Below are 24,187 nucleotides of genomic sequence, written 5' to 3' on the forward strand. Positions count from 1 at the left end.
TGCATGTTTGCAGCTTCATGTTTTGGAAGGATACTTAAAATCCATTTACAGCTATTTCACGCAGAGGTGAAAGGAAGGATTTTTGTTTGAAGTTCTTTTGGGAACCTGAAAATAGAATTGCTTGTTTTGCTCTGGGCTGCAGTTTAAGCATTTTATCTGGAAGTTGTGGAAAAAAATCTCCAGGAGAATTTGCTGCTATTGCTGCCTGCCTATGTAGCTGTTTGGTGATAACAACAGTGATAATATTCAGATTAAGGGCCGCTTGTTTGGGCTGTTCTGTCTTGTAGAAACATGAAAGTGTGCAGGGAAAGAAGTATGGTACAGCCTTTCTTCTGTAGTATGGCGTGGTTCTGGTTACAGGTGGCAAATCTGGTGAGTAGGGCACGTTAGTAAAGTGAATGGTCACTTTGATATGTGCCTCGTCTGTGCGATATGCTTCATGTTAAATGTCGCTTAGAAAAGTTTACAATCGAATAAAACCACGCGCTAAAATCTAGATGCTTCAGCAGCTCACTTGTGCCGATTTAACTCTGGCTCCATGATGGATTTGCCAATTTTTCTGGTCTGGGCAGCAATCAAGCAGATGTCTGGTACCCTGAGCTGCTTAACGTCTGGATGTCCCAGGCAAACTGCCACCAGGCATGTGCAGATAACTGCCACGTGCTCCGTGAGTCTGGCACATACATCTTTCATCTTTGAATGTTGGCCGGTCCGCACAGGTGTTGGTGGTCGGTCTCTCTGCTGTTCTTTATAAAACTGTGGCTTAATTTGCGGATCTTTAAGCAACAAAATGCCTTTCCATTTCTGAGTAGATGCACTGAGTTACTCAGCACTGCTTGTTGAATAACTTGTGCTCTGTCTCCACAGTAGGATATTTGCTGCCAGGCTTAATTCAGCACCTCTCTCTAGACATAGAATAGCGGCAATACTTCAACACCAGCGAGCTCCTGAGTGAAAAGGGAAGCGGTTTGCTGCATTACACTAGGAGAACAGTTTGGACTTTCTGTGAAATTTTATATTTCCAAAGAGTGATATGGTTTAGGTTTTTTCCTACCCTAGAAGCAAAATGTAAAATTCCACAGCTTCTGGATTGGTTACTCTTTTTAATCTTTTAATCTTAAGCTTGATAAATTGCTAGAATTGGCAGTTGTTGGCTGAGAAGCATATTGCTAATTATCAGAGATGTAAAATAAGAATTTCGTACTCAGATTTTATTAAATTACAGATTCTCTCTTTAGAATCGCCATTGCTTCAGATCCTCTCAGATCCCTTACATACTGAAGGGAGGCTAATGCAGGGTAATAAAATAATTTGTAGCTTTAACACACTTATAATATTTCAGGAATGACTAAGAACAATAGGCAAATACAAAAGTTCGGATAATCCTTTTATCTCGTTTTGACTTGTGTTATATCATGTAATTTACAATGAAAGACAATTCATGCTTATACACCAAACTTCACTGGCTGTACAATTGGGAAGGTACCAATATAATTTTGGAACTCTTATGATTTTGGCGTGGGGTGGGGGAGAAGTTAGAATGGCTGGAGAAACCAGTCAGTGCAAGAGCGCAAACATGGGGTCATTCCTTGATGCTCACAGTATGAAAAGTCATGGAATGGGACCATGTTAATGCAGTCATCAGGTTTATCTTTCCTGCAGAGGTACAATTCTTCTGTTTCCATCAAAAGGCCACAGCCATATCTTTAACATGCAGTGACTGAAAGGATGTGTGGGGAAGCCTGTCTCTCTTCTGTAAGAGATTCCATTTGGATTGGAAGAGTTTTGTGGTTGGGTTTAATTAAATGATAATTTGTATATATCATTAGAAAAGCCTTTCCTTTTTTTTTTTTTTTTTAATTTAAAATCTTATTTGTGGGATGGTGTTGATCCTGCTTGAGGTGCAGGTGATTACATTATACAACACATGACTCACTGCCTTGAGCCCCGTAGCACCACTGCTGTTGCCCAATTGGAACGAACGATTTCCCAATGACAAGTAGTAATAATCTGTTTGATGACATAGTTCAGCGAACAATGTTTTGGCAGCAGGTCTGAGTGAAGTACTTACCTTTTCCTCCTTCCCAATGTGTGCCACTCCCTCCGGTGTGCTGGGGCAGGAGCTGGGCATATCCTTGGGGTCTGGGTAGGCAGGATACCTGGGCTCTGCTGTTGAAAGAATTGGTCCTGTTCCTTCCTTTCCACCACCTCTGACGCTTCCCTGAATCACAGTCAGCTTTGCTAAACCTGGCAGAAAACCTTTCCCTTCTTTTGCCGGGTGAGCATTCCTAGCCAGGGGAGCTGAAACGGCTCCCTCCGCAGTAGATGAGTGCCGGAGCTGATGCAGAGGGGAGCTTGGTTGTGGTTTTAGCCAGGCTGGGGAATCATTCTGGCTCACTGCAGCTGCACAAAAACTTGTCCTATCCCACCAGGAGGGAACTGCCCTGTCACTGGACACACATGAAGTGGTCATGCAGGAGAGAGGGGTGTGTGCAGGCACATGTCTGCTATTATTTCTTTACAATGACCACTGTTCCGGCCCTTTCAGGTCAGCCTTAGTATTATTTGGCATTAGTTTGTGGCTTGGTAAAACAAAAAAAACTGGTTTATGATGAACTCTTTCTTCATAGTACTGCAACAGATAAAAAAAATTGTAGATAGTTCTAATGCAACTATTCTTTCCATCGTCCATCGCAGGTACTTAAGAGCTGAGTGACGTGTTACTGTCGATCTTTAAAAAGGAGATGGGTGTAGCTGTATGTCCTGTGTAAAAGGGGCTAAGTAAGCTCTGATGTTGCGTTTTTGATGCCAGCTAGTAAATATAGTAAAAGTCAGGCAAGTGCAGGACATTCTGGATGATGAGGCACAGTTTAGTTGCTATTTGAACAGACTGTCAGAAAAACTATTGCGTCTCCATAGAAAACAGTCTCGGTCTAAAGGGAAAAAAGAAGAATGTTTTCTCGACGTGACAAATTAGGAGACTACATGTGTGGGTCTTCAAGATACCTACTCCCAGGAGCTAAAAACTGGAGACTGGGTATTGCTTTTAGGATAATGTTTAGGGGTTTTAGGCTTTAGCACGTGTGCTTCTTACAATAATGTGAGTGTCTGGCAAGGGTGTTTCAGCTAAGCAAGAAATGTGAAAAGAATGAACTGAAGGGTAAAAAAGGCTTAAAAAAACTCCCCAGGCAGTACTTTGTTTGATCAGAGTACTGCACTGGGAACTCTTGAGTTTCAGAGGGTTTTGTTTGTTATTAAGGGGTATCCTAAATCACGACTGTAGCTACTACCACCTGAAATTTCTGGTCTGACTTTTTCAGTGCTCCATGTCACTTTAAAAGACATCTTTGGTGTAATTAATTTTGAGGGAGTTTTCAGGGGGTTTAGACTTGATTTCAGTAACTTTAACACTTAAATACGAGCCAAACAGAGAAATACCGCTAGAAGCAAGAATAAAACAATATTCAAACATCTGTGTTATTTATATGTTTAGGTGGCTGTCAATGCACACATCCCTCCGGATTATCTTCTTAGGATCTGTGAGAGACTTGGACCCCTTTTAGACAAGGAAATCCCACAGAGTGTCCTAGGTGTGCAGACTTTGCTAGGTGTCGGGCGCCAGTCTCTATTAAGGGCCGCAAAAGGTAAGATTCTCAATTTATGTGTGATTGACTTTTATTTTTATGATCAAACCCCCTTTTGTTTCCATTCATATTGTGGTATCTGTGTATGTCTGCATGAACCCTGGTTTGTCTCCTATGCTTGTCAGCTTTCTTGTTGCAGTCTTGCTAAAATGCAGTTATTGCTGGTTCTGTTACATACATGTTTCCTTGGTTGAAAATGCCATCTTAAGCAGTTCTTGCCTACAGTTGCTTGATCCTGCTACTTGGTTCCTCTTCCTCTCCTCCCCACTGTGCTGGACTGGTGTTTGTGTAAATTGTGTGATGAACTGGATTAGAGAATTGATCCATCTGAAATATAGCCATTTTTTTCATTTACACATGCCTGTGTCTAAAATAACCCAGCAGTCTGTATATTTTGCTGGGCTGTTTTTCAGGCTGATTTGTTCCATTTGTTCCTGTTATTTGATTCCCTGGCCACGCAGGCAGCTGTGTCGGCTTCAAGGGCAGGCTGGCATCTGGGGCAGCAGTTAGAGGGTGGGAGAAGGCGAGACTGAGTCTTCCGTGGTAATTCCTGTTTGTCCTTGCTTCAAGTTAATTTGAACGAAAGTCCCCTTTCCTTTCATGAATAGAGCATCAGTCCTACTCCTTTTGAAAAACTGCTCTGCTTGAGATAATGATCCTGAGAGCACAGTTTTGTGTTAAAACTAAACAGATCTGAGAGCCATCTGCTATTGAAAAGAGTGGTTCCTCCCTTTCCTCCTCACTCCACGTCCCTGCCACTTTGTCCTTGTAGGAGCCAGAACTTACTTGATCCTGTGATGTGCTGATTCAGAGAGCTAAAATGTTGCAAAATTTGTTATTGCTGTTGTAGCGAATTAAATTAGCTCTTGGAAGGATCAGAGTGCTAGAGGTGGCACAGGCAGCAGGAGTATCATTCTGGGAGAGGAGCAGGGATGGGAGAGCAGGACCTTCCTGTTTCAGTGGCAGTTGAGCACTTAATTTACTGCATGCTGTGAAGTCACACTCTGATGCTAACAAGGACTGTAGCATTATGCTGATCCACTGGATATCACCTGGAGGGGTGTGCTGTTTGCAAACACATTTCCTTACGCAAAGTTTTGGGGCTGAGTCTTGTTTGGCCTATGCTTTGCTATAACAGGGTGGAGAACTTGAGGTTTGCAGGGAGGTCTGCAGAGAAACATTCCTTCATTTCACATTCAGTTTGCATCTTAGAAGAAAACAGCAACAAAATGTAAAGAGAAAATAAACATTTTTGTGCAGGGAAACAGAAGTTTCTTAGGTGAATTAGGGGACAGAGGCTAGATGAATCACTGAAAGATGCAGTGCTTCCTAAGCCGTGTGATAAATTCATTGCAAAGAGATTTCTACTAGATTAATGGTGCAGCTTTTTCCCCTTCAGAAAAAGGTGCTGTGATATTGTGCCATTTGGTGTGTAAACCACGCTCACTAATATGAAACACCATACCTTTTTCAAAGTTGAAATACATGGATTTCCGCTCCCTCTAGTTGTGCATCAGTATGAAGTTTCCATTTACTGTTAGTATTTATAGGTATTTTGATCTATTTTAGAGAGTATGAGTGCTGTTTTTAATGTGTATGGTTGTAATACTCTGTGGTACAGTTTGGATTTTAATCAGAAGGTGCTCTCCGGAGTCTCTTTGGGTCACGTAAGCTTGTGCACTCCATATTCAGAGATCTAAAGGGTGATACACAGATCCACCAATCTGTGGCACTATCCTTCTGTTTCAGTCCTTATTCACCATGGAAGCTCATTTCTCTCTTTCCAGATGGCCAGAAATGGAAGAAGTCCAGGTCTAATTTCTGAGGCACTCTGAACAGTCTCAGAAAAATCACTATTGTTCTAGAGAGAAGGCTCTCTGAGGCCAGTTGGCAGCAGATAGCTGGAGAGTCTTTAAAGAAAACAGTCTTCATTTTAAAAACAATTTTTTTTGGGGGGTGGGGTGCAGAGGAGAATCTGAAACAAGGGCATATTGCCACCAATTGCAGGAAAACAGATATATTGAAAAAAAATCTCACTTTTCCCACTTTCAGGGAGCAAATATGTGCATGTATGTGTGTTCTCAAATGTACAGCTCATAAGAAGAGGTCCTGTATGTGTTGGGATTGCCGAAGGACTAAAAGCATGCCGAAGTTCAATCTTGTCTTAATATAAAGTGCACCCCCTTTTTTCCATTCTCTTTTTTCTTTCCGTCAGTTTAGGCTCCCTACTCACCAAGAGGAAACAAAAATACACTGAAACCATTTACCGTTACATAGCTTAGGAACTAGAAATCAGAGTAGCAATCTCCTTTAAGTGTTAGATCTCTGACAAACTATTTAAAAAGACAAAATTTCATTTTGGGATGCTGGAAGTGGTGCTTGATGCTCTTGATTCTAAGAAGAATAGGTCATCTGGACCTGGTTTGGCCGATTGTTTCACTAACCTGCTCTTAATCTTGCTGGTACAGACTTCAGACATACGCTATGGAAAGGATCTGCATTTGCAGCTCTTCACAGGGGCCGGCCTCCCGAACTACCTGTAAATTATGGGAAACCACCGAACGTGGGTGAGTTCTGAAACATACTTAAGGTGGTTTTTTTTCTTTTTTTTTTTTTTCTTCTCTGTATTTTTATTACTGTTCTAGCTGAAAGTTACTCTTACTGAGTGAAACACTAGTATGGGTTTGCATTAATGGCTTTTTTGACATTTCACTGTGAATTAGTCTGAAAAAAGTTTCTCACTGACAACAGAATAACCCTTTTCGTATTACTTAGGCTTGGATATTCCATAATGTGTGTACACATGTTAAAACATTGCGGCCAAGTTGAAAAGCTTTGCACGTTAACTTCCTGTTCAGAGAGCAATGTGCTTGAGTATTTTTTTATTCTACACCTACATAATATGTACATATGCTTATAATATTGAATAGGCATGGTCACAGGAGCATGTAGACAATCTTTTCCTTCAGGAATCTTAGCCAGAACAAAGCGCCTGGCTCCCAGGGAACTTTTTTGACTCAAGAATTCACTTTAGTTCGATTATGACAAAAAACAGATGGCTTGCAACATCCCTCTTCAAAAAGGAAATAATCACCAAACCAACATTTGTATTACTTCAGTTTCACTTGTCCACATAGTTAGATAAAGAACTTGTATAAAGCATAGATATACGTAGGCATTCAGCTTACATATCATCAAAGAGCTTCTCTGTTTTGCTTGAACTGAAAAGTATTTTCCTTGTATGGTCTGAACTTTCATTAACTATTTTTATAGCAAACAAATTTGATTCTTACAGGCATAAATATAAGTCCTGTTGGTGATGATTTGTGTCTTATTAGGGTATTTGATCTGTATTTACCATGTTAGTGTTTGTACAAATACATAGACTTTTTCTGGTTTCTTAGGGAATCCATTCACGTATGTTTCTCCCATCCCTTCGGAGCTGTAGGGATGCTGATGGCAGTCTTCTGTTTTTACCATGTCTGTTCCTCTATTTGTGCTTCTGCACTTTCTCTCTCATTACTAAAAATTGATCTTTGTCAGACACAAAAGTGACAAAGCCTGGGCTGTTTGTGGTTGAAATCGATAGCACGCTTTGCATAAGGTCTGTGGTGTTGTGGTAGCAGTGTGATGGAATAGCAAAGTTAATTATGGGTCTTCTGTATGAAAAAGAAATGGCCATTTGCCTGGAACTAGTGCATAGGGAACTATTGCGTTAGTACTTTTCCTGCTTTTGTCAGATAATTTATGAGTCATACCGTGGACGTTAAAAAAAGAAAACTATTATCATATATTAGTATGGTTACTTCTGTACATATCTATGTATTTATTCTTTTAGGCTGGTTCTGCAGTTATTTTATTGTTAGCAGTTGGGCTGATGGATTACTAATAGGCTGGATTATAGATTTATTGCACACACTCAACTTCTGTAGTTGTATTTCTGTAAGGACTCCTGGATCAGTTCTTTCATAAGAGGAGAATCGGACCATGTGTTTTTGGAATATGCAGTATTATTAATGAACCATACTAGCAGATTGGACTTCAGCATTTGTCATGCTTTCATGACAAAGGTCTGCGCTGCTTGCTTGGTGACTGTTTAGTGACTTAGAGAACAGAATGATTTGTTGATTTTGGTGTTTTCCTATGAATCATTTTTTAAGAAATACAAAGGTGTTATATGGAAAAGGGTCTTTTATAGCCAGGAATGAATTTTTATAAGTATTGATTCTGGGAAGAATACAGTCCTCCTTGGTGTAGATACATAAACTACTAGTAGGAGAGGAAAATGCATCTAAAGATTAAAATAAGAAGTTGACTATACTTAAGCTGTACAGGAGGCAGGAGTTTGGTTTTGGGATTTCCCATTGTTAATTGTGAAGTGGAAGTCACAAAATTCTTTTGTGTATATTTGTGCAAAATGGGTGCTTTTTTCTAGTGAGTAGTGACAGCCACAGATGCTGCAGTGTGTGTGTGTATTGTTCTAAAATACAAGATGAAGAAGTATGCCCAGCCTCTTTAATATTCTGGCATAATTGTGAGTTCCCATAGTGTGCTGGCTTAGTCAGATTGAGTTTTCTGGAATTACTTGCTGAAGTAGTTGGGCTGAAGTAATAGACACCCATAATAATTTGTGTTCATGAGTGAGATGTAATGATTATGTAATTGCCAGTGTAGACTGGTAAATAAGGTATAGAACTAGCAGCTAAAAATATTCTTACATTGTTTCCCTTCCAGTAATAAAGATTTAAGCTTACCACCAGAAGTGTGTTTTTCTGCTGTGAGAATGGGATTACTTGTGGTTGCCTTCCCAGCTGGAAGAGTCGGTAGCTGCAGTGGTTTGCCTTTCCATCTGGTTGGGGTTGGGATGCGACATTTTGATCTGTACTCCAAAATAAAAGGTCATGGACAGTGGAACTGGAGCAAGAAATCAGTGTTGCCTTTTCCCAGCATGTTTGTGCAGAGCCAGGAATCTTCTGGCTGGGGGAGTCTCCGAGAAAGTGCTGACCTGTGGAAGTCGTTCTCAGGCACATTTTGTTTGTGTGTTGAGTCTTGGAGGACTGTGGTGATCTGCTGGGGGAGGAGAGGAAGGGAAAATGCTGTCGTAGCTTTATGCTGCTGACAGGATAACAAGGTGAATACAGTGATGATGGTCTTTTAGACTGTTTCTTTGCAGGTTTTGCAGTAGTGGTATGTTTAGGACTCCCTTTGTGCTCTTCCAGTCAGCAAGCTGAAAGATTGGTCATACAGTACCTCAGCAATGGGAGTTACTCACATATGATAAACTTGCTTTTGAATACTACTTTGATTTTGTCAGGACTTTTTTTTTTTTTTTTTTTTTTTTTTTTTTGGCAAGCAACACAAAGCAGATTAGAAAGAAGGTTGTTTTCCCTCTTTTGCTGATTACCAGAGCTGTTCTAACCCAAGTATGAAAATCTTTATGTGGGTAACTGTTGTTAGTGAAAATAACAGAGAATTTGAAACCAGAAAGTTCATAGCATAGTCTCAATGAACAAGCAATTCAGCTCTATGGAAATTTACAGTCAAGGTGATCCAGCTACCTTAGGCCTGCCAAATAGCAGTGCTCTGATGAGGTCAGAAATCAATGATGTTTCTCTGCTGTAAATGAGTTCCGTGAGGTCAGCAGCTATAAAAGCTGGAACACTTTGTTCTTTTGGTGCTTTTACTGGGTCTAGCTGTCTTTGTGGCCACACATCCACTCTCTGAGAAGATATTTTGCATGTGTGAGCCAACTGTGTTTATTTCCCAGGGTTCTTACGAAATTAAGACTTGTGTTTCTTCTGCACACTGTGAGTGGTACCCAATCTTCATGCTTGATCAGGCCCTGCGATGAGGTCACAGCTTACTCATCACATGTCCTGACTATGTAAGACGTTATGTCCTCTTTATGAAGTTGTAGTGCTCATTACAGAGGGTAAAATAGTATGTGAAGTCATCAGCATTGATATTAGAAAAACTATTGTTAAGACAAATGTTTGTACCACTATTCTGTTTTCTATTTTTTCCTTGCAAAAACTGGAGTGAGGCAAGGGTTTATAGGGAGAGGAAGAATTGAAGCAGTTTGAAAACCGCTGCAGCTAGGTGACTTTGTCTATGCTGAAATGTTTTAATTCCTTCTGAAGCTGTGACTTAACTTTGAAATTTGTGATGTCTGATGATTGTTTTTTAAATTTCGTTTTCACTCATGGGTTATTGTTGCAGGGTTTTGGTTTTATCTTTCCTAGGTGAGCTTTCTTGCAAGGGTTTTTACATTTGTGCTGTTACTGCTAGTAGAATGGATTGTGATTGAAGAATTACTGTTGTACAGCGTATATGACTCCCCTCTTCCCCCTGCAACTGTGCCCATACTTGCACTAAGAACTCTAATTTTCCTGAAGGTGTGATCTTCAAGGACCAAGGACTGTGAGAAAGAAACAGAAAAATGCATGCATTTTACCATGTCACCCTTGGTTAGTACAACAGGTTGGCAGTTTGAGGAAGCACTGGTGTGTGTCTGTAAGCCACGGCTTTCCCCAGCATGCCAGGAGCTGGCTGTGCTGGTGCCGAGGTGGGAGCAGGGAGAGAAAGCCCACCTCTCACGGCAGCATCAGAGGCATTTCTGTACCTAGGTAGGAGTCATTTCAGCAGCTGGAAGTGAGGAACTTCATCTGAGAAGGCGGCCCTTCTGTTTGTGGACAAAACTAACTTACTTTTTTTAACAAGAAGGCTAGATGTGCTCACTTTTTATGTGAAATAACATCAATGCAGTTTGAAAGTTTTTCCTGGCAGGGAATAGTGAGGGGGTAGACTTGGCAGCTCTTACACCCAATATGGCATGAAGTACAGCAGCTAATTAGATAGGTTGCTAAAAGTTTTTAGGGCTACTATGTTGCTACTTCTCTGTGTGGGAATTGGGTGGTTTTTTAGTGCTTTTAGGCCTTATGAGTGCAATAACTTTACTGTACTGAAGACAACAAACTTAATGGGGATTTTTATCATGTGTGGGTAATTCCCTATTTAGATATTGTGTATTAATCTTCCACCAAAAAATAGGAGAACTGGAACTGGGGTGGTTTGTTTTGTTTCGTTGCAGGTTTTTACTTTGCAGTGCCTTTGAAGGCAGTGATAGTTTATAAAGTGTGGGAAGACAAAAATCTCGGTCACAGCTTTGTGTGTGTGGCATAGGTTTCTGGTATGCCTTAAGCATTTTTATAGTGAGGATCAGATACATTGAATACATGCTACTTTTTGTTCAAAGATGCTGTTGCTTTGATAAAGATGATACTCCTTATGGCACAGCAGTAGTTCTGTATTTCTCTGAAACTTGTGATTGAAGCGTTTCATAAGCAGTGCTTTTTATTCTTTAATTATCCATGGGAGATTGAGGAGTCTTGTCCCCATTGTGCAAATAGGGAAATAGACACAGAAAAAAGTGAAATTACTTTCACGTCCTCTGAGGCTGAACTGATTGCAAGTCTGGGAATTGACCGGAAAAGTTGGGCGCCAAGGGCCAAATGAAAGGCTGTGTGAGTTAGGTGCCTGACTATTCGCTGTACCTTTTAGAATTTGCTTCGTGTGATTTACAGCAAACAGCAGCGGTAAATTTTCAGAAGGATTGCATAGGAACACTGTAGGACGCAGAAGGTGGTGTGATTATTGGGAATATTTTGAGATGCAAGTATACCTTTTTGATTCACGCGGTTCTTTGTGTGCTTAAAAAAAAAAGTTCAAAGACATTTGAAATTGTTTAAAGGCAGATACACTGTTATTATGTACTTAAGTGATTTAAGCATTGAAAGGCACAGCAGAGTTACCATATTGCTAAATGACTACATCTCTGTGTTGTCCTAACAGTGTCCACAGTGTGGGGAAAAGGGAGGTGTAACATTTTTAAGAACTTAAATTTTAAGATGGCATACCTAAATAGTAAATAGAGTAATGTGTAGGCAAACCTGACAGTACCTTTGTACAGCATTTATCACTACAGGATCTCTGTCCCTTCCTGTGGGGAAAAAGGGTTAAAGATTTCATTTTTACTTTGCTAGTGGAGACAGTTTCATGTAACAGTTCCTCTATAATATCAGGTATCAATTGAATAGTAGGTCGATAGTAAATTAATTTGGTTTAGTGTGTTTTGCTTTTTTAGTATTGCTGAATATGTGTTTTTACATGAAAAACAAATATTGACTGAAGGTGAGGTCACGCTGGGAGCCTGACGACTTTTGCAAGCATCTACACCTTTTATGGAACTTTTTTTTTCTCGTATGTAGTGTTTCAATTGCATTGAGTGATTAAAAATAGTCCAAATTTCAGAGCATAAAACTGAGAAATGAAAATACTTTCTGCAAATCTGGAAACAATTTATTTTCCTTGCCCATTTATCTCTCTGCTTGCATATAAATACTTCAATTGCATAAATTTACAGAAGTGCTATGGGTTAGTAACCCTTTGAAATGGTGCTTCTTGACTTTGTAGATTTTTTTTTTTTAACATGTTCCATAATCTTTTTTGTGTGGATAGGCAATGATACGTTGATACAGTTAAGAAAATGGGTCAAATTGTTCACTGTACTTTTAAACTAAAGGACTGAAAGGCACTAAAGAGCTTCGTGCCGATCCTGTGAAGCCCTGCCTACTTCAATGTGCAGTAGACAAGATAAGGGGGTTTCTTCAGGGAGCCTGCTATCGCAAGGACTCAGTGAAACCCACTGATATAGCAATGTTAGATCCTTAAGTGCCATTGAAGCAAAACTCTCAAAACTTTAAAATCCAAAGTTCAAGTGGTATAAATTAGGATAGGTGAAATTCAATACCCCAAATGATCTCAGATTATGCATCAAATCAAAGATTAGAATTAGGATCTTTCTTTGTTCTACAGTCATAAGCCAGCAAAGGCACATGAGTGCCTGTTTTCTCCTTTTCTTGTCTAGTGGAAAGATTCATAGTTATGATCAGTGAAACTGCTAACAGTGCTTTTTTACATGATGTTTTTCTGTATTTAGATTTCAGGCTGTTCTTGTAAGGACTCCTAGGTTTAGCAATATGAAATAATTTGTTGTTGTTGCAGTTTTTTCTTGTGCTTGCCATTCTTTTGACTGGGGCTTTTTCCATTGGTGCCACATATTTCTTATTCTTCAGTTACATTGCCATAGAAATGCATCGATGTTGCTGCTGCTGCTTATAATGAGAGAGGTTTTGTGAGGAACATGTGGAAGACCATTGACCCTCACGTATGATCTGGAACTCATTTCAAAGAAGGATTTTGATCACAAAAAAAGCACTTAAACTATTATTATACTCCAAAAATAAATTTGTCGTAATTGTTTTAAGGAAATTGTATGTTACTAATACCATGTTTGCCAAATCCATATAGAATAAATGTACCTGTTGCCTGTTCATGAATTGAACACTTGGAATAACTTCTAGCTGTGATGGGAACTCTTTATTTTGCTTTAATTTTTGTATAAGAAAGCAGGTGCAGTGTGTGTGGTGTGGTAGATATTGAAAGGCTTCATCAGGAGAGGGCTTTCATTTTACAAGACTGTACAGAATGTTCTGATAAGGTGGAAGGGGCTCTGATTTATGGATTATAATAATAAAGCTGTTACCAAATATTATATTTGATTTAATATTTATTTACTTTGAGCTCTGGTCAAAATTAATGTATTAGTTTTCCTCTTGTTTTGCTTTTCTCTCCCAGTAAATATAATTTCTGCCAGGCAATTAACTGGATATGGACGTTTCAGCCACTTGTTCCCAACGTCCACCTACCAACACATGAAAATGCATAAGAGGATTTTGGGACATCTATCATCTGTTTATTGTATAGCCTTTGATCGCAGTGGGAGAAGAATTTTTACAGTAAGTTTAAAAATTTTACTTTTCTTGGAAGATTGCTTTGCTTGGTTTGATTTCTTTCTTTCTTTCTTGAGTCCTGCAACAGCCTTTTAGTCACTGATTGAGATGCAGACATGGCTTCCAGAAAAAGAAGGGAAGAAAAATCTTTAAATGTATGGAAAACCCATCTCTTTCTATGCTAATTTTCACTTTTCACTTGACTTGGTATTTTAAAATTGCTCACGGCTCTGGTAGACTGAAACTTAGTCAGCTATTTGCTTCCCCATGTAGAACCTTACAGCAGGGTTGTTCCGGTCCAAAGCTTGCAACCCTCACTTGAGACATGTGCTCATTCTTCTTTATTTATCATCTTTCTTGCTGAATGGCACCTGCAGTATTCTGGGATTTGGATTTAATTTGCATGCTGCTTGCTGGGTTAAATCTTAGCACTTTTTTTAAAACTACGTTTTACCTTTTGGTAATCTTGGAAATGCTGGCAATCCTTTCCTTACATTTCAGTAAAAACTTGTTGATGAATAGAAGACCTCATTACTTCATCTGCAATTTACTTCTCATCTAAATTTACTTTCTAGAACTTGTAGTATGTCAGTGAATATATGAATATTATTCTAAATTTTTCTCCAGAATATATTAACATACATTTCTGTGATACTGCCCTTGCTTTTTGTTGTGCATATTTAAAAATTAACAGCTTTTTCAAATTAATAATGCATCTTTTAACTGTTAATGTTAATCACTGTCTTGTCTTGTCTTTGCCCTCCTCTCTTATCAATAGGAGTTTAGAAACAGATTATCTGGCAGGCTAATTGTTGCCTTTGTGTTCTTGCTAGCTTCTCCACTCATAAATTGGTCAGATAGAGATGTTGTTAATGATAATTACTCTGGGTCACGGTGAGGGCCTTTCCATTTTTGTTTATGCCATAAAGAAATCTTTCTCATCTGCAGTTATATGAAGAACTTAGCGATTTGTGTTTGAATTTAGCTGCAGTTAATAAAATGTAATTTAAAGTCAAATGATGTTGATATTGCAGTTAGTTTTGTTGTGTTATGTTCCTGAATATATAGTAGCAATCCTAGCCCCCTAGTGTTAGTATTCTTTGTAGTATCTGAATAGTGGAAAGGTCTGTGAACTGTCTAAAAATTCTTGGTAATATTGGGATTGAGTATGAAATTATGTAGCTGCTACTATAAGTAAAAATATTTTACAGTGATATGCATTGGATATGCTTTTGAATTGTGTCCTGTCTGGAACTGAAATCTCACTGACGTAGCATTTCAGTTGCATGTGATGTTGCACGGTTTCTTTCTTTAAGTGGTCCAACTTTCTTCTGTTAACAGAAATTGAACCTTATGGTACAGCTGCCTTACAGCTCCAGGAGCATGGCAGAGGCTCTGAGATCCCTCAGATGCTTAAGTGTTTTTTTTCCTTAGAGCTTAAGTCTTATGATCACTTTGATTTTACTACTGGCATGATCTGGCTCACACAGATAAATAGGTCTTTTGGTAGTATGTAATGAAACATTTTATCTTCTTAAATTTACTTTAGTTACTACTGAACTGTACTGAGAGGAGTTGTATTAACAGCAGTAATCATATCTTAGTATGAAACATAAGAGAGTGGCTTCTGTTTTATAAATATTTAAATCCCTGACCCCACAAGTGATTCCCAAACTCAGGTAGTTGTGCCTCTGTGGAATACCGCTGAAGTTGTTGTTCTGGCAGGTTCATGATGCAATAGTGCTTTAGATACCTGTTTGTCTACAGTGCACATGTGTATTATGCACACATAAAACATGTATGTTATTTTATATCATGTTTGGAAATTTTTGTGTGCCATTAGGGGTCAGATGATTGTTTGGTCAAAATCTGGGCTACAGATGATGGGCGCCTGCTCTCAACGTTGCGAGGACACTCAGCTGAAATTTCTGACATGGCTGTTAACTACGAGAACACGCTGCTTGCTGCAGGCAGTTGTGATAAAGTAGTCCGAGTATGGTGTCTTCGAACCTGTGCCCCAGTTGCAGTGCTGCAGGGCCATTCAGCTTCCATTACTTCCATACAGGTAAGGAATGACATTTTTTTCCTAAACCCTTGAATTAAAATGGTACTAAGAGATGTGGATTAGCAATCGGGGATCAAGTATATCTTTTCATCTCTGGCGCCTAGATTTGCCCCAACTCGAGGGAGTTGTTTCCTGGCAAACTCAGTCCTGCGCAGTGGCCAACAACTGCTTGAGGGGATGATCCTGCTTCTTCCAGCTGCCTTTAACTATGTGGTCCCATTGCTGCTTCCTTAGATCTAGCAAATGCATGGCTACCGAGAGCATCAGATCAACTAGCTGAGCCAGGGAGACATGGCTGGCATCTCTGGTGGTAGTCCTTTCATAGCAGTTGAACCAACAGTCGTGTGTTCGCAGAGAATGTTTATATTTCAGAGGAATACTGTCAGCTGAAAATCCTTATTTCACATTGCTTATTTGCTCGTTACCTTAGCCTGTACCATAAAGAGCCGTTCTGGATATTGTACCATACATAGACACTGCAGCAGCCGCAGTACAGCACAGATCAGGGTTTCCAGAGAATCTGTGTTTGCGCCCATGCAATTTCAGTTGTGTGGCAAGTGCCCAGTGAGCAATAGCAGAGCAGGACAAAGAAAAAAAGACTAAACTGCTGGCATCCAGTTGTCTAGTGGTGGCACAGTCAGTAATGGCTAGTAATTTGCAGTTTATTTGCTTTAAAAAAACCACAACTGCCAGGCAGAAACCTCCAACAAAATAAAATTCCAGGATAAAAAAGACAATCCCTGCAATTTGGCAGGTTATGCACATAGAGGGAAGAACACATGGGAAATGAGAATCGCTCTCTTCTGGAGCCTTGCTGCCTTAGATTCATCACAGTCTTCTCCAACATTCCAGTAGTCCCTGGGAGTCTCATTTCTCCCCCTCTTGCCTACACTTCCAATTTAGTCTGATTTTCACTATACCACAAGTTAGTGACTTTAAGGTGATTGTTTTGGAGACATATTTTACAACCTAGTTTTGTATATTATTTGTTAATGTGATATGTTAATGCATCACTCGAGCTTTTTGTAAAACTCTGGTAATTTAGAAAATAATCACAATCAGTCATGGCTTTTTGAGGAACCAGTGCTTGATCCCTTTATCAAAAACCAGATAGCCAGAGGTTTAAAGGTATGGCTGCAGTTACGAAATTAAAGTGAGAGACTTCAGAATGAAAAGATTTCCTGTTCCTTAGAGAGGCAGAGGAGACGTTCAGGAATAGGGAGGGAGTGGGAGTCCTACTGTGCTGCTGTTTTTTGTTGGGCTTGGATGCAGGAATCATTTTTGTCTTTGTTACCATATTTGATCCAGTTCTATCACAGAAAGAAGTAATTCCTCATCTTGTTGCCCCATTAAAAGGGTCTATGCTTCTTTCACTTCTCCAATTTACTAACTTTTATGTGGTAGAAACTAAGACTTGCTAGTCAAGATGTAGGTGGTTTCCATTTCCTCAGCTTTATTTTTATGGAAGCTCAGATTCAGTGATTATCCCTCATACTGCTCTCTGTACTCCTGGTGAGAAAGCTAATATATTCGTGAAAAAGATTCTTATCAACATCCATTTACAAGTTTCCAGCATGTAAGGGGAGAAAGAAATTAGTTGGTTTAACTGTTACAACTTTATTTTTAGTTCTCTCCGGCAAGGAAAGGAACAACACGATACCTCACTTCTACTGGTGCTGACGGAACAATCTGTTTCTGGCAGTGGCACGCTAACACCATGAAATTTAAGTAAGCCTGTTTAGATAATTATAATTATCTTGAATAAAGGACGAATTTATTTTGAGTTTTAGCATGGAGAGGAATGCTGAGATAATTAAATAAGGGCATGTTCTTTCTCAATAAACAAGTTTCTTGGGATATGTTCTCCCATAGACACACTGTGCAGGAGTGCCATACCAGTGTGTGGGGCAGGGAGAGCTTTCAGGGAGTCTATGGCATTACAACCCATAGGGGAGGCAGAGATCAGGGCTATTATTTCTGGGTTTTGTGTTTTGCAAGCCAGTGTTGTGGAAGAACTTTCAGCTTTTATGTTTAGGACTAAATCCTTGTCCAAAATGTACAGGCAGAAGAATTTATTTGCTTTTAATCAGAACACCACACATACGTAGATGACATCAAACTCATACTTAATAGGGAGTAAATGTTATTAGACTAACCGTTCGCCAGGTTCTGTTTTAAATAGATTTGAATTGGTGAGTATTGTGATAAATAAGTTAAATAGTCTTTTCAATTTAGAAAATGATAGTTTTCTTACTAAACTAAGGAAGAAAATTACTAAAATGAAAAATAAGTTTTAGCAAGCTTAGGTGAGAATTCTGAAATAAAGAGACTTAGGATGGGCCAACTGACTTTAACCTGCTGAGCTGCAGTGCACTATTCTTGTTGAACGGCATCGGAATAAAGTAATGAAAAGTAAAAATGTTGTGTTGTTGCATATAGGGATCGCCCTGTAAAATTTGCAGAGAGGTCCAGGCCTGGTGTTCAGATATCTTGTTCATCTTTCAGTTCTGGTACGTATGCATTGTAAGGTAGCTGAAAGTATTTTATGAACTATAATTCCTTTGCTGACAGGACTGTTACTTCTTTTTAAATACAAATGGTATTAAACCCCTTTTCAGTTAATTATAGCACTGTCAAATTGTGATTGTTTGAAATTTTCCATGCTAAGCATCTGCCTCAAGCTGCTTTTTCTCTCTTTTTTTTTTTTTTTTCTATAAGATAAAATGTCTTGATTTACTTCCAAGGAAGACTATGCTTTCAGTCTGTTGTTTTGCACATCAGAGATTTTTCTTTGTAACGTCCTTTTAAGGTTTTATCTTGTAAAGTTTTTGAGTGAAAAGTTCTTGAAATCTGGCAGTCAGGTGGCCTCTGTTCGAAGGTTACACTTTTGCTAATCTTCCACATTTGGCTAAGTTCTAGGAGGATCATTTCGATGTGTTTGAAAATGTTAGCTTAACTGACATCCTTTGTTGCGGCTTTGAATTATCAAAAATAGTGATTTTTAGAAACAAAATTATGTAATTTCTCATTACTTTTTGCTATCTGAAATTGAGAGCCGTTCTAGAGGCATGTGAGCCTTGCCCACATCCCTTTTTTAAAGCCAGAAATCCTGACTTAACTAAAACCATTTCAATGCAGTAAACTACACAATAGTGCCCTTTTTGTGCAATATTGTAAATAGAACAAACATTACCAAAAAATAGCTTAATCACTGACTCCTGATTCAGACATAATTTCTCTGATGTGTGTCAAACAGATGTTGAAGGTGCGCTTAAATATTTTCATTGATATTTACCAGTGAGAACATGAAACTATTCCCCATCTAATTTTCCACATAGGTTGATGAAGAACACTGTGTTAATTTCTGAGGCAAAGCAGAATAGTTTGTTGGATGAATGTTGTAACTTGCAGTATTCTTTTCCTTTGGTCAGAAAGGTTTGCAACTGGAAAATATCATAGAGCTCATAGTTCAAAGCTGATATGGTCTGAGAAAATACAGAACAAAGCAGAATTTGTCAGACTTAACTGCTTTGTTCAGGACATATGTTTTGATTACATTGAAATTTTCTGTTTAAAACTGTAGTTTGCTGCTTTGACAATAAAGCAGTAATTAAAGTCAGTTGTTCCTTGGATGGCTTTTCTTCTCACAGAAAACACTGTCTTTCTTAGGTGGCATGTTCATTGCAACAGGTAGTACTGACCACGTGATAAGAATTTATTATTTGGGCTCAGAATCTCCGGAGAAAATGGCTGAGTTAGAATCTCATACGGTAAGAGACAAATTGGAAAGCAAATCTTTTTTTTCCCTGCTTTACCTTATTTCAGGAACTTCAATTTTGTACATCCTATTTGACTTGTTTTCTGTCTTTAGAGTTGAGCTGGCTCTCAATGCTCTGGTATTTAAATGCCTGAAAATTTGTGGTATGTTTATTTTTAAATTCCTCTGAGGCAGAAGATGTGTGCAAAATATGCTTTATGTATTTCATTCCCCCAGCAAACTGAGGGACTAGATGATTTTCCCATATTCTTGAAGAAAGTCTGTGTTGGAATGAAGAATTAAAGCAGTTTTCATGCATGATGTGATTTTTCCTATTAAATTTACTCTTGAGTATTTAACTTTAGTTGTGACCACAAATCCGCATAACAAGAAAAAACAAAGTAATTCTGGTTTTAGAGTGTGCAGTCAAACTTTGGATCATGATGGTAATTTCATTTAGAAAATAAAGCAAGCTTAAAAGCATCCTTTCTCAGGTAATGCAGAAGGGTTTTCGTAAAAACTCAAACTATTTAAAATATCTGTACAATGACTTTCAATGATAGTTTTTGAGTTTGAGTCTTGATAGCTTTTATTAAAACTGTTGAATGTTTCAGTTTTAATGAAACCCCATAAAGAAGCATCACTAAAGCAATATCAAATCTTTCTTCATTTCTTTGTTGTTACCGAGAGCAGGTGATGATTGCATTATTTATTATGTGCGTGGTAAAAAATATATCAGAAAGGCAAGCTTATAGCAACACTGATAGGGCTGTCACTTGTGAGGAGTTCAGAGCATTTGTCTTTGAACCTTAATAGCCCAGCTACCTACCTTAACAATATTTTATGGATTAAAGCTGAGGTCTAAATTGATTCACTGAACTTCAGTGGGAGTCATGGCTCTCACATTTAAGTCTCAGACCTCCAAACCAACAAATCTAACAAGTATTTTGCTCACAAAAGAAAAAATGTTTTCTATATCCAGCAGTTCATATTTGGAATAAACCGTAATTCCTTTTATTTTTGAAAGTCTGCTCTTCTTCATACCACAGACTGCTGTCAGCCCACCCCTGAAAAAAAATCCTGAACTGGGCACTTGGTTATCAGGAGCTAGAGACGTCAGTGGGAGTGAAGATAGCAAATTCATGTAGCCAACACAAGTATTTAGCAAAATAAAAAAATTGCAAAACCATGTCTAAAACATAACATTTGTTTCTCAACAATTTAAAAGTGGAAATAAAGCCAAGGTTTGCATTTTTTTGATGAAATGTTTTGATGCACTTTAACATTGGGTCTAAAAATTGCAAACCTGCTGTGATCATTTATTTGGTTAAGTGATTCTTTCTCCATCTTGTTGAGTGCTGTACCTACCAGGCCTTGTGAGCTCCTGAGGTTCCTTATTCCTGCTAACTCTGTGGAGTCTAAAAGGTGCAGAGTTCCCCAGGCAGAGCTTACCCTGGGGCATGTACGGTCCTGTGGCACTGTGCAGGAAGACTGTGCTCAGGCAAGAACAGAGCTGCTGCAGCTTCTTCCTCCTGAAGGTCTAAGAGTCAGGGAGACTGAGTCAGAAATCGTTTCTGTCTCTGAGCTACTTCTGGAGCAACATGAAACTATCACCTCTGAAGTTTTCTATTTCAATGTTTAACACAATATGCCTGGGCAAGTTTTAGCTTCAAATGTGACTTTTCTGTTCTTGAATTTGTAAGATAGTATGTTGTAGGAGGTGTACAGGAAGATGCAATTTGCTAAATAGAAGCTCATCCTTAAGATCTTTTTGGATGAGTGTTTCAGTTTACAAAGCACTTACTACTATTTTTTTCCTCTCTTCTGTTTAGGACAAAGTGGTTGCAGTCCAGTTCTGTAACAATGGTGACAGGTGAGTGGCTGTCCTGGGATTTTGACATGAGAAGTATGGTATTTAATTTTCCAAATAACTTGTCAGAGAAAATTTGGTGCAACAGGACCAAATGGGCTCTGATTAATCTAGACAAATTGCTCAAAGTACATTGCAAGGTGTGTGTCATATCCACAAACCTGGACTTGCTGCCTTCTGCTGTAACAACAAAAATGTTCTGTAACTGTGCTTTTGTTTTGTATTTTTTTAAACTGAGCAAATTGGAAACCAAATTTTGTAAGAGTGTCTTCACAGGTAGCCTTGTTAAATACAGAAAGGGTTACTTCTGGAGAAAGAGCATTATAATAAATGTACTTTGAAGCAAAAGTTAGAACTGTTACACATACACAGATGGTCAGACAAGTAAGTCTGCAGGTCTGATCTTCATTAAAGGAGCCTCTCTTGCGAGGTGCTTTTACCTGGTAAAACATCTGAGTATATTCATTGTTTATAATGGGATCAGGGATTTGGTTTCTCAATTACTTTTCTTTATTATTTTTTCTTAACTAGAACATCAGGTTAAATTTGGAGGGGGGGGGGAGCTTGTTGGCTTTATCATTTCAGTCCTGTTAGAGCAAGATGAAAAATAAGCACATACACATGTCTGTTTATCTGTGTGGCTGTTGTTTGAGTTAGTGACTTTTGGGCATCTGTTTTTCTGGAGCTGCAGGAAACAAAAGGGGTAGCATGGTGACTGTACCACATGTCTGTTTGCCAGACATAGCCAGTGCTGATGGCCAAGTTAGAGGCAAAGGGGAGGCCAAGCTATCAATGAGAGGAGCACTTTCGGTAGCTTTTACATTCAAAGCAGATATATTCCCTTGTTTCTGTACTGGGGCACAGATGAGGAGGCCACTTCTTTACCAACTGCTCTTGCTCTGTCCTCTCTGTAGTAAGTAGTATGGGAATGTGACACTCTGACTTCCAAAAAAGTATGCTCTTAGATTAGCATCTGAGCAACGCTGTCTGCACTGACCGAAAGGATGTACAAACTCAGTGCAGTCATTTATGAAAAGAAGATAAACGTGAAAGGGGAAATAAGACTTGGTGTGTTGTCAGAAGTGAAATGGAAGGAAATCAAGGAAATAGTGGCATCTAAATGATGAGTATCATGCATAATGAAAACAAGGAACTGTAGAACTACCTTTTATCTTGGGGGGGTTTGTTTGGGGTTTTTTTTTTCATTACTTCACTGTGCTCTTATTTATGATCCATATAAGAATCATGTTGAAGCTGATAGTGTTGTTGATAGATTATGTATATGTTTGGGTTTTTTGTTAAAATTTACTTCTCTTGCATATGTTATCTGTATCATTTATACCAGCTGGGGACCAGAAAGCAGCAAGCAATTAGCATAATTTGAAAACATTTTTCAAATAATATGACATTGCTGATATGTTGCTGAAACATAAGGCCATCCACCCTTTACTATCTGTCTCATTTAATTCCTTGGTGAATGATTTCTTTTGCAAGTCCCTCTCTGGGCACATTGAAAAAGCAAGTTGTCTCTTCTGGTGCTCAGAGTTCTGAAGAATGTGGGAAGAGTGTTTGTTTACATAAACACACTCAAAATTCATAAGAGCTCAACTTCTGTGAGGTTCTAGAATGATAAACATGATAGGATGAATAAACAGGCCCTCATCCCTCAGCTTGTATTTTTGTAACTCTGAAATTGCCAGAAAAAAACAAACCCAAAAAACCTGACTTACTTCCAAGGGGGAATAAGCAAAGAATAGCTCTTCAATGGGATGTAAATGTGCAGTTGATCGTCGCATCCCAAATTTGGATCCAGGAGTAGATGCATAGTAGATAAAATTCCCCTGCTTAATTTGTCTGCATTTGAGATTAAAACTCTCCTTTACACATGTTCTTCTCATTACAATTGTTTGGCTTTCCTCAAGGATTTGGATTTTTTTTACATAATACTTCAGTAGTGTCCTACCATATTTTTGTGGTGTCTTCTTGCAACCCACTATCTTTAGTCTTCACTGAGTCACCAGTACATCTGGCTAGCTTAACATCACCAAGTGTCACGTTCAATGGGTTAATCTTAACATTTCCTGGAGTGAAGACTGTGTGAGTCTGTGTTCATTTATGTGACTAATGATGAGCTACAGTACTTACTTTGACTAGTTTCTGGAACTGAGTATATGGGACAGTTACTCTACACGCAGATCACATGCTCTCTGAACTCGCAGTCTTTGGTTAATTGGTCGGCTTTATTATTCATAATAATTTACTTATCTCTGATAACATACCTGGCAAATGTGTGAATTTCTAGGCAAATATGTGAATTTCCAGTTAATTAGTTTAGATGATAACAGTAATCGTGTGGTCTTAAAGTTTATGAAGCGAACCATTCCAACCTGCAGAGCTTTCAGTTTTTACAACTGTGCTAAGTCAGGATGCTGTCTCTTATGCAGCAGTGCAAGTCAGGATGCTCATGATAAAACGTATAAAGGTGCCTACAGGCGTGTTTGTGTGTCAAGCTTCTGCAGCACAGCTGTGTTGGAGAGTGGCGTGACAAGCTTTGATTAGTGATCAACATGTTAATGTAAATGGGCTTATGCCAGCTTTTGCTCATATTCCTTATTTTGCTTGGCAGGAGGTTTAAGGGATATGTGCAAGCAGGAGCCTTCCAAGCAAAACTGTAGCTTTGCCAGTGGAACTGCACCTGTACTTGGAGATCTTTGTCATGTAAAATTATGTGGGAATGTACTGCTATAATTGTACTAACAGTTCCTTCCAAGCACTGTGAGAGCACAGGTCTCAGTGGGGGTATTAGGTCACATAGTCACTGAAAATTATATGCTATAGTGATGCGTTTAATGGAAAAGTGATAGCTTCCTTTTTATTTTAATATAAAGAAGTAAAAACAAAAAGAAAATAAACCTGTCACAAGCATTTTTTAACCGTTTTTCATCATGATGAAAAAATTCAGATCAGGGAAACTGAAAAGGGGAAACAATCACTTATTAA

General features: G+C 38.7%; 1 protein-coding gene across 1 annotated transcript in view; it reads left to right on the forward strand.

Moving 5' to 3' along the window:
- The window catches only part of BRWD3 (bromodomain and WD repeat domain containing 3), a 64,026-nt gene that overhangs the window by 6,377 nt on the left and 33,462 nt on the right, over positions 1–24,187 (forward strand). Inside the window, exons 5-12 of the mRNA XM_049827275.1 lie at positions 3,494–3,644; positions 6,113–6,211; positions 13,341–13,501; positions 15,339–15,560; positions 17,188–17,288; positions 18,000–18,070; positions 19,230–19,330; positions 21,150–21,190. Coding sequence (XP_049683232.1) covers positions 3,494–3,644; positions 6,113–6,211; positions 13,341–13,501; positions 15,339–15,560; positions 17,188–17,288; positions 18,000–18,070; positions 19,230–19,330; positions 21,150–21,190 — 947 coding nt within the window. The remainder of the gene's footprint in view (positions 1–3,493; positions 3,645–6,112; positions 6,212–13,340; positions 13,502–15,338; positions 15,561–17,187; positions 17,289–17,999; positions 18,071–19,229; positions 19,331–21,149; positions 21,191–24,187) is intronic.

Source organism: Accipiter gentilis, chromosome 24 (assembly GCF_929443795.1).
Source record: "Accipiter gentilis chromosome 24, bAccGen1.1, whole genome shotgun sequence".
Lineage (NCBI taxonomy): Eukaryota > Metazoa > Chordata > Aves > Accipitriformes > Accipitridae > Astur > Astur gentilis.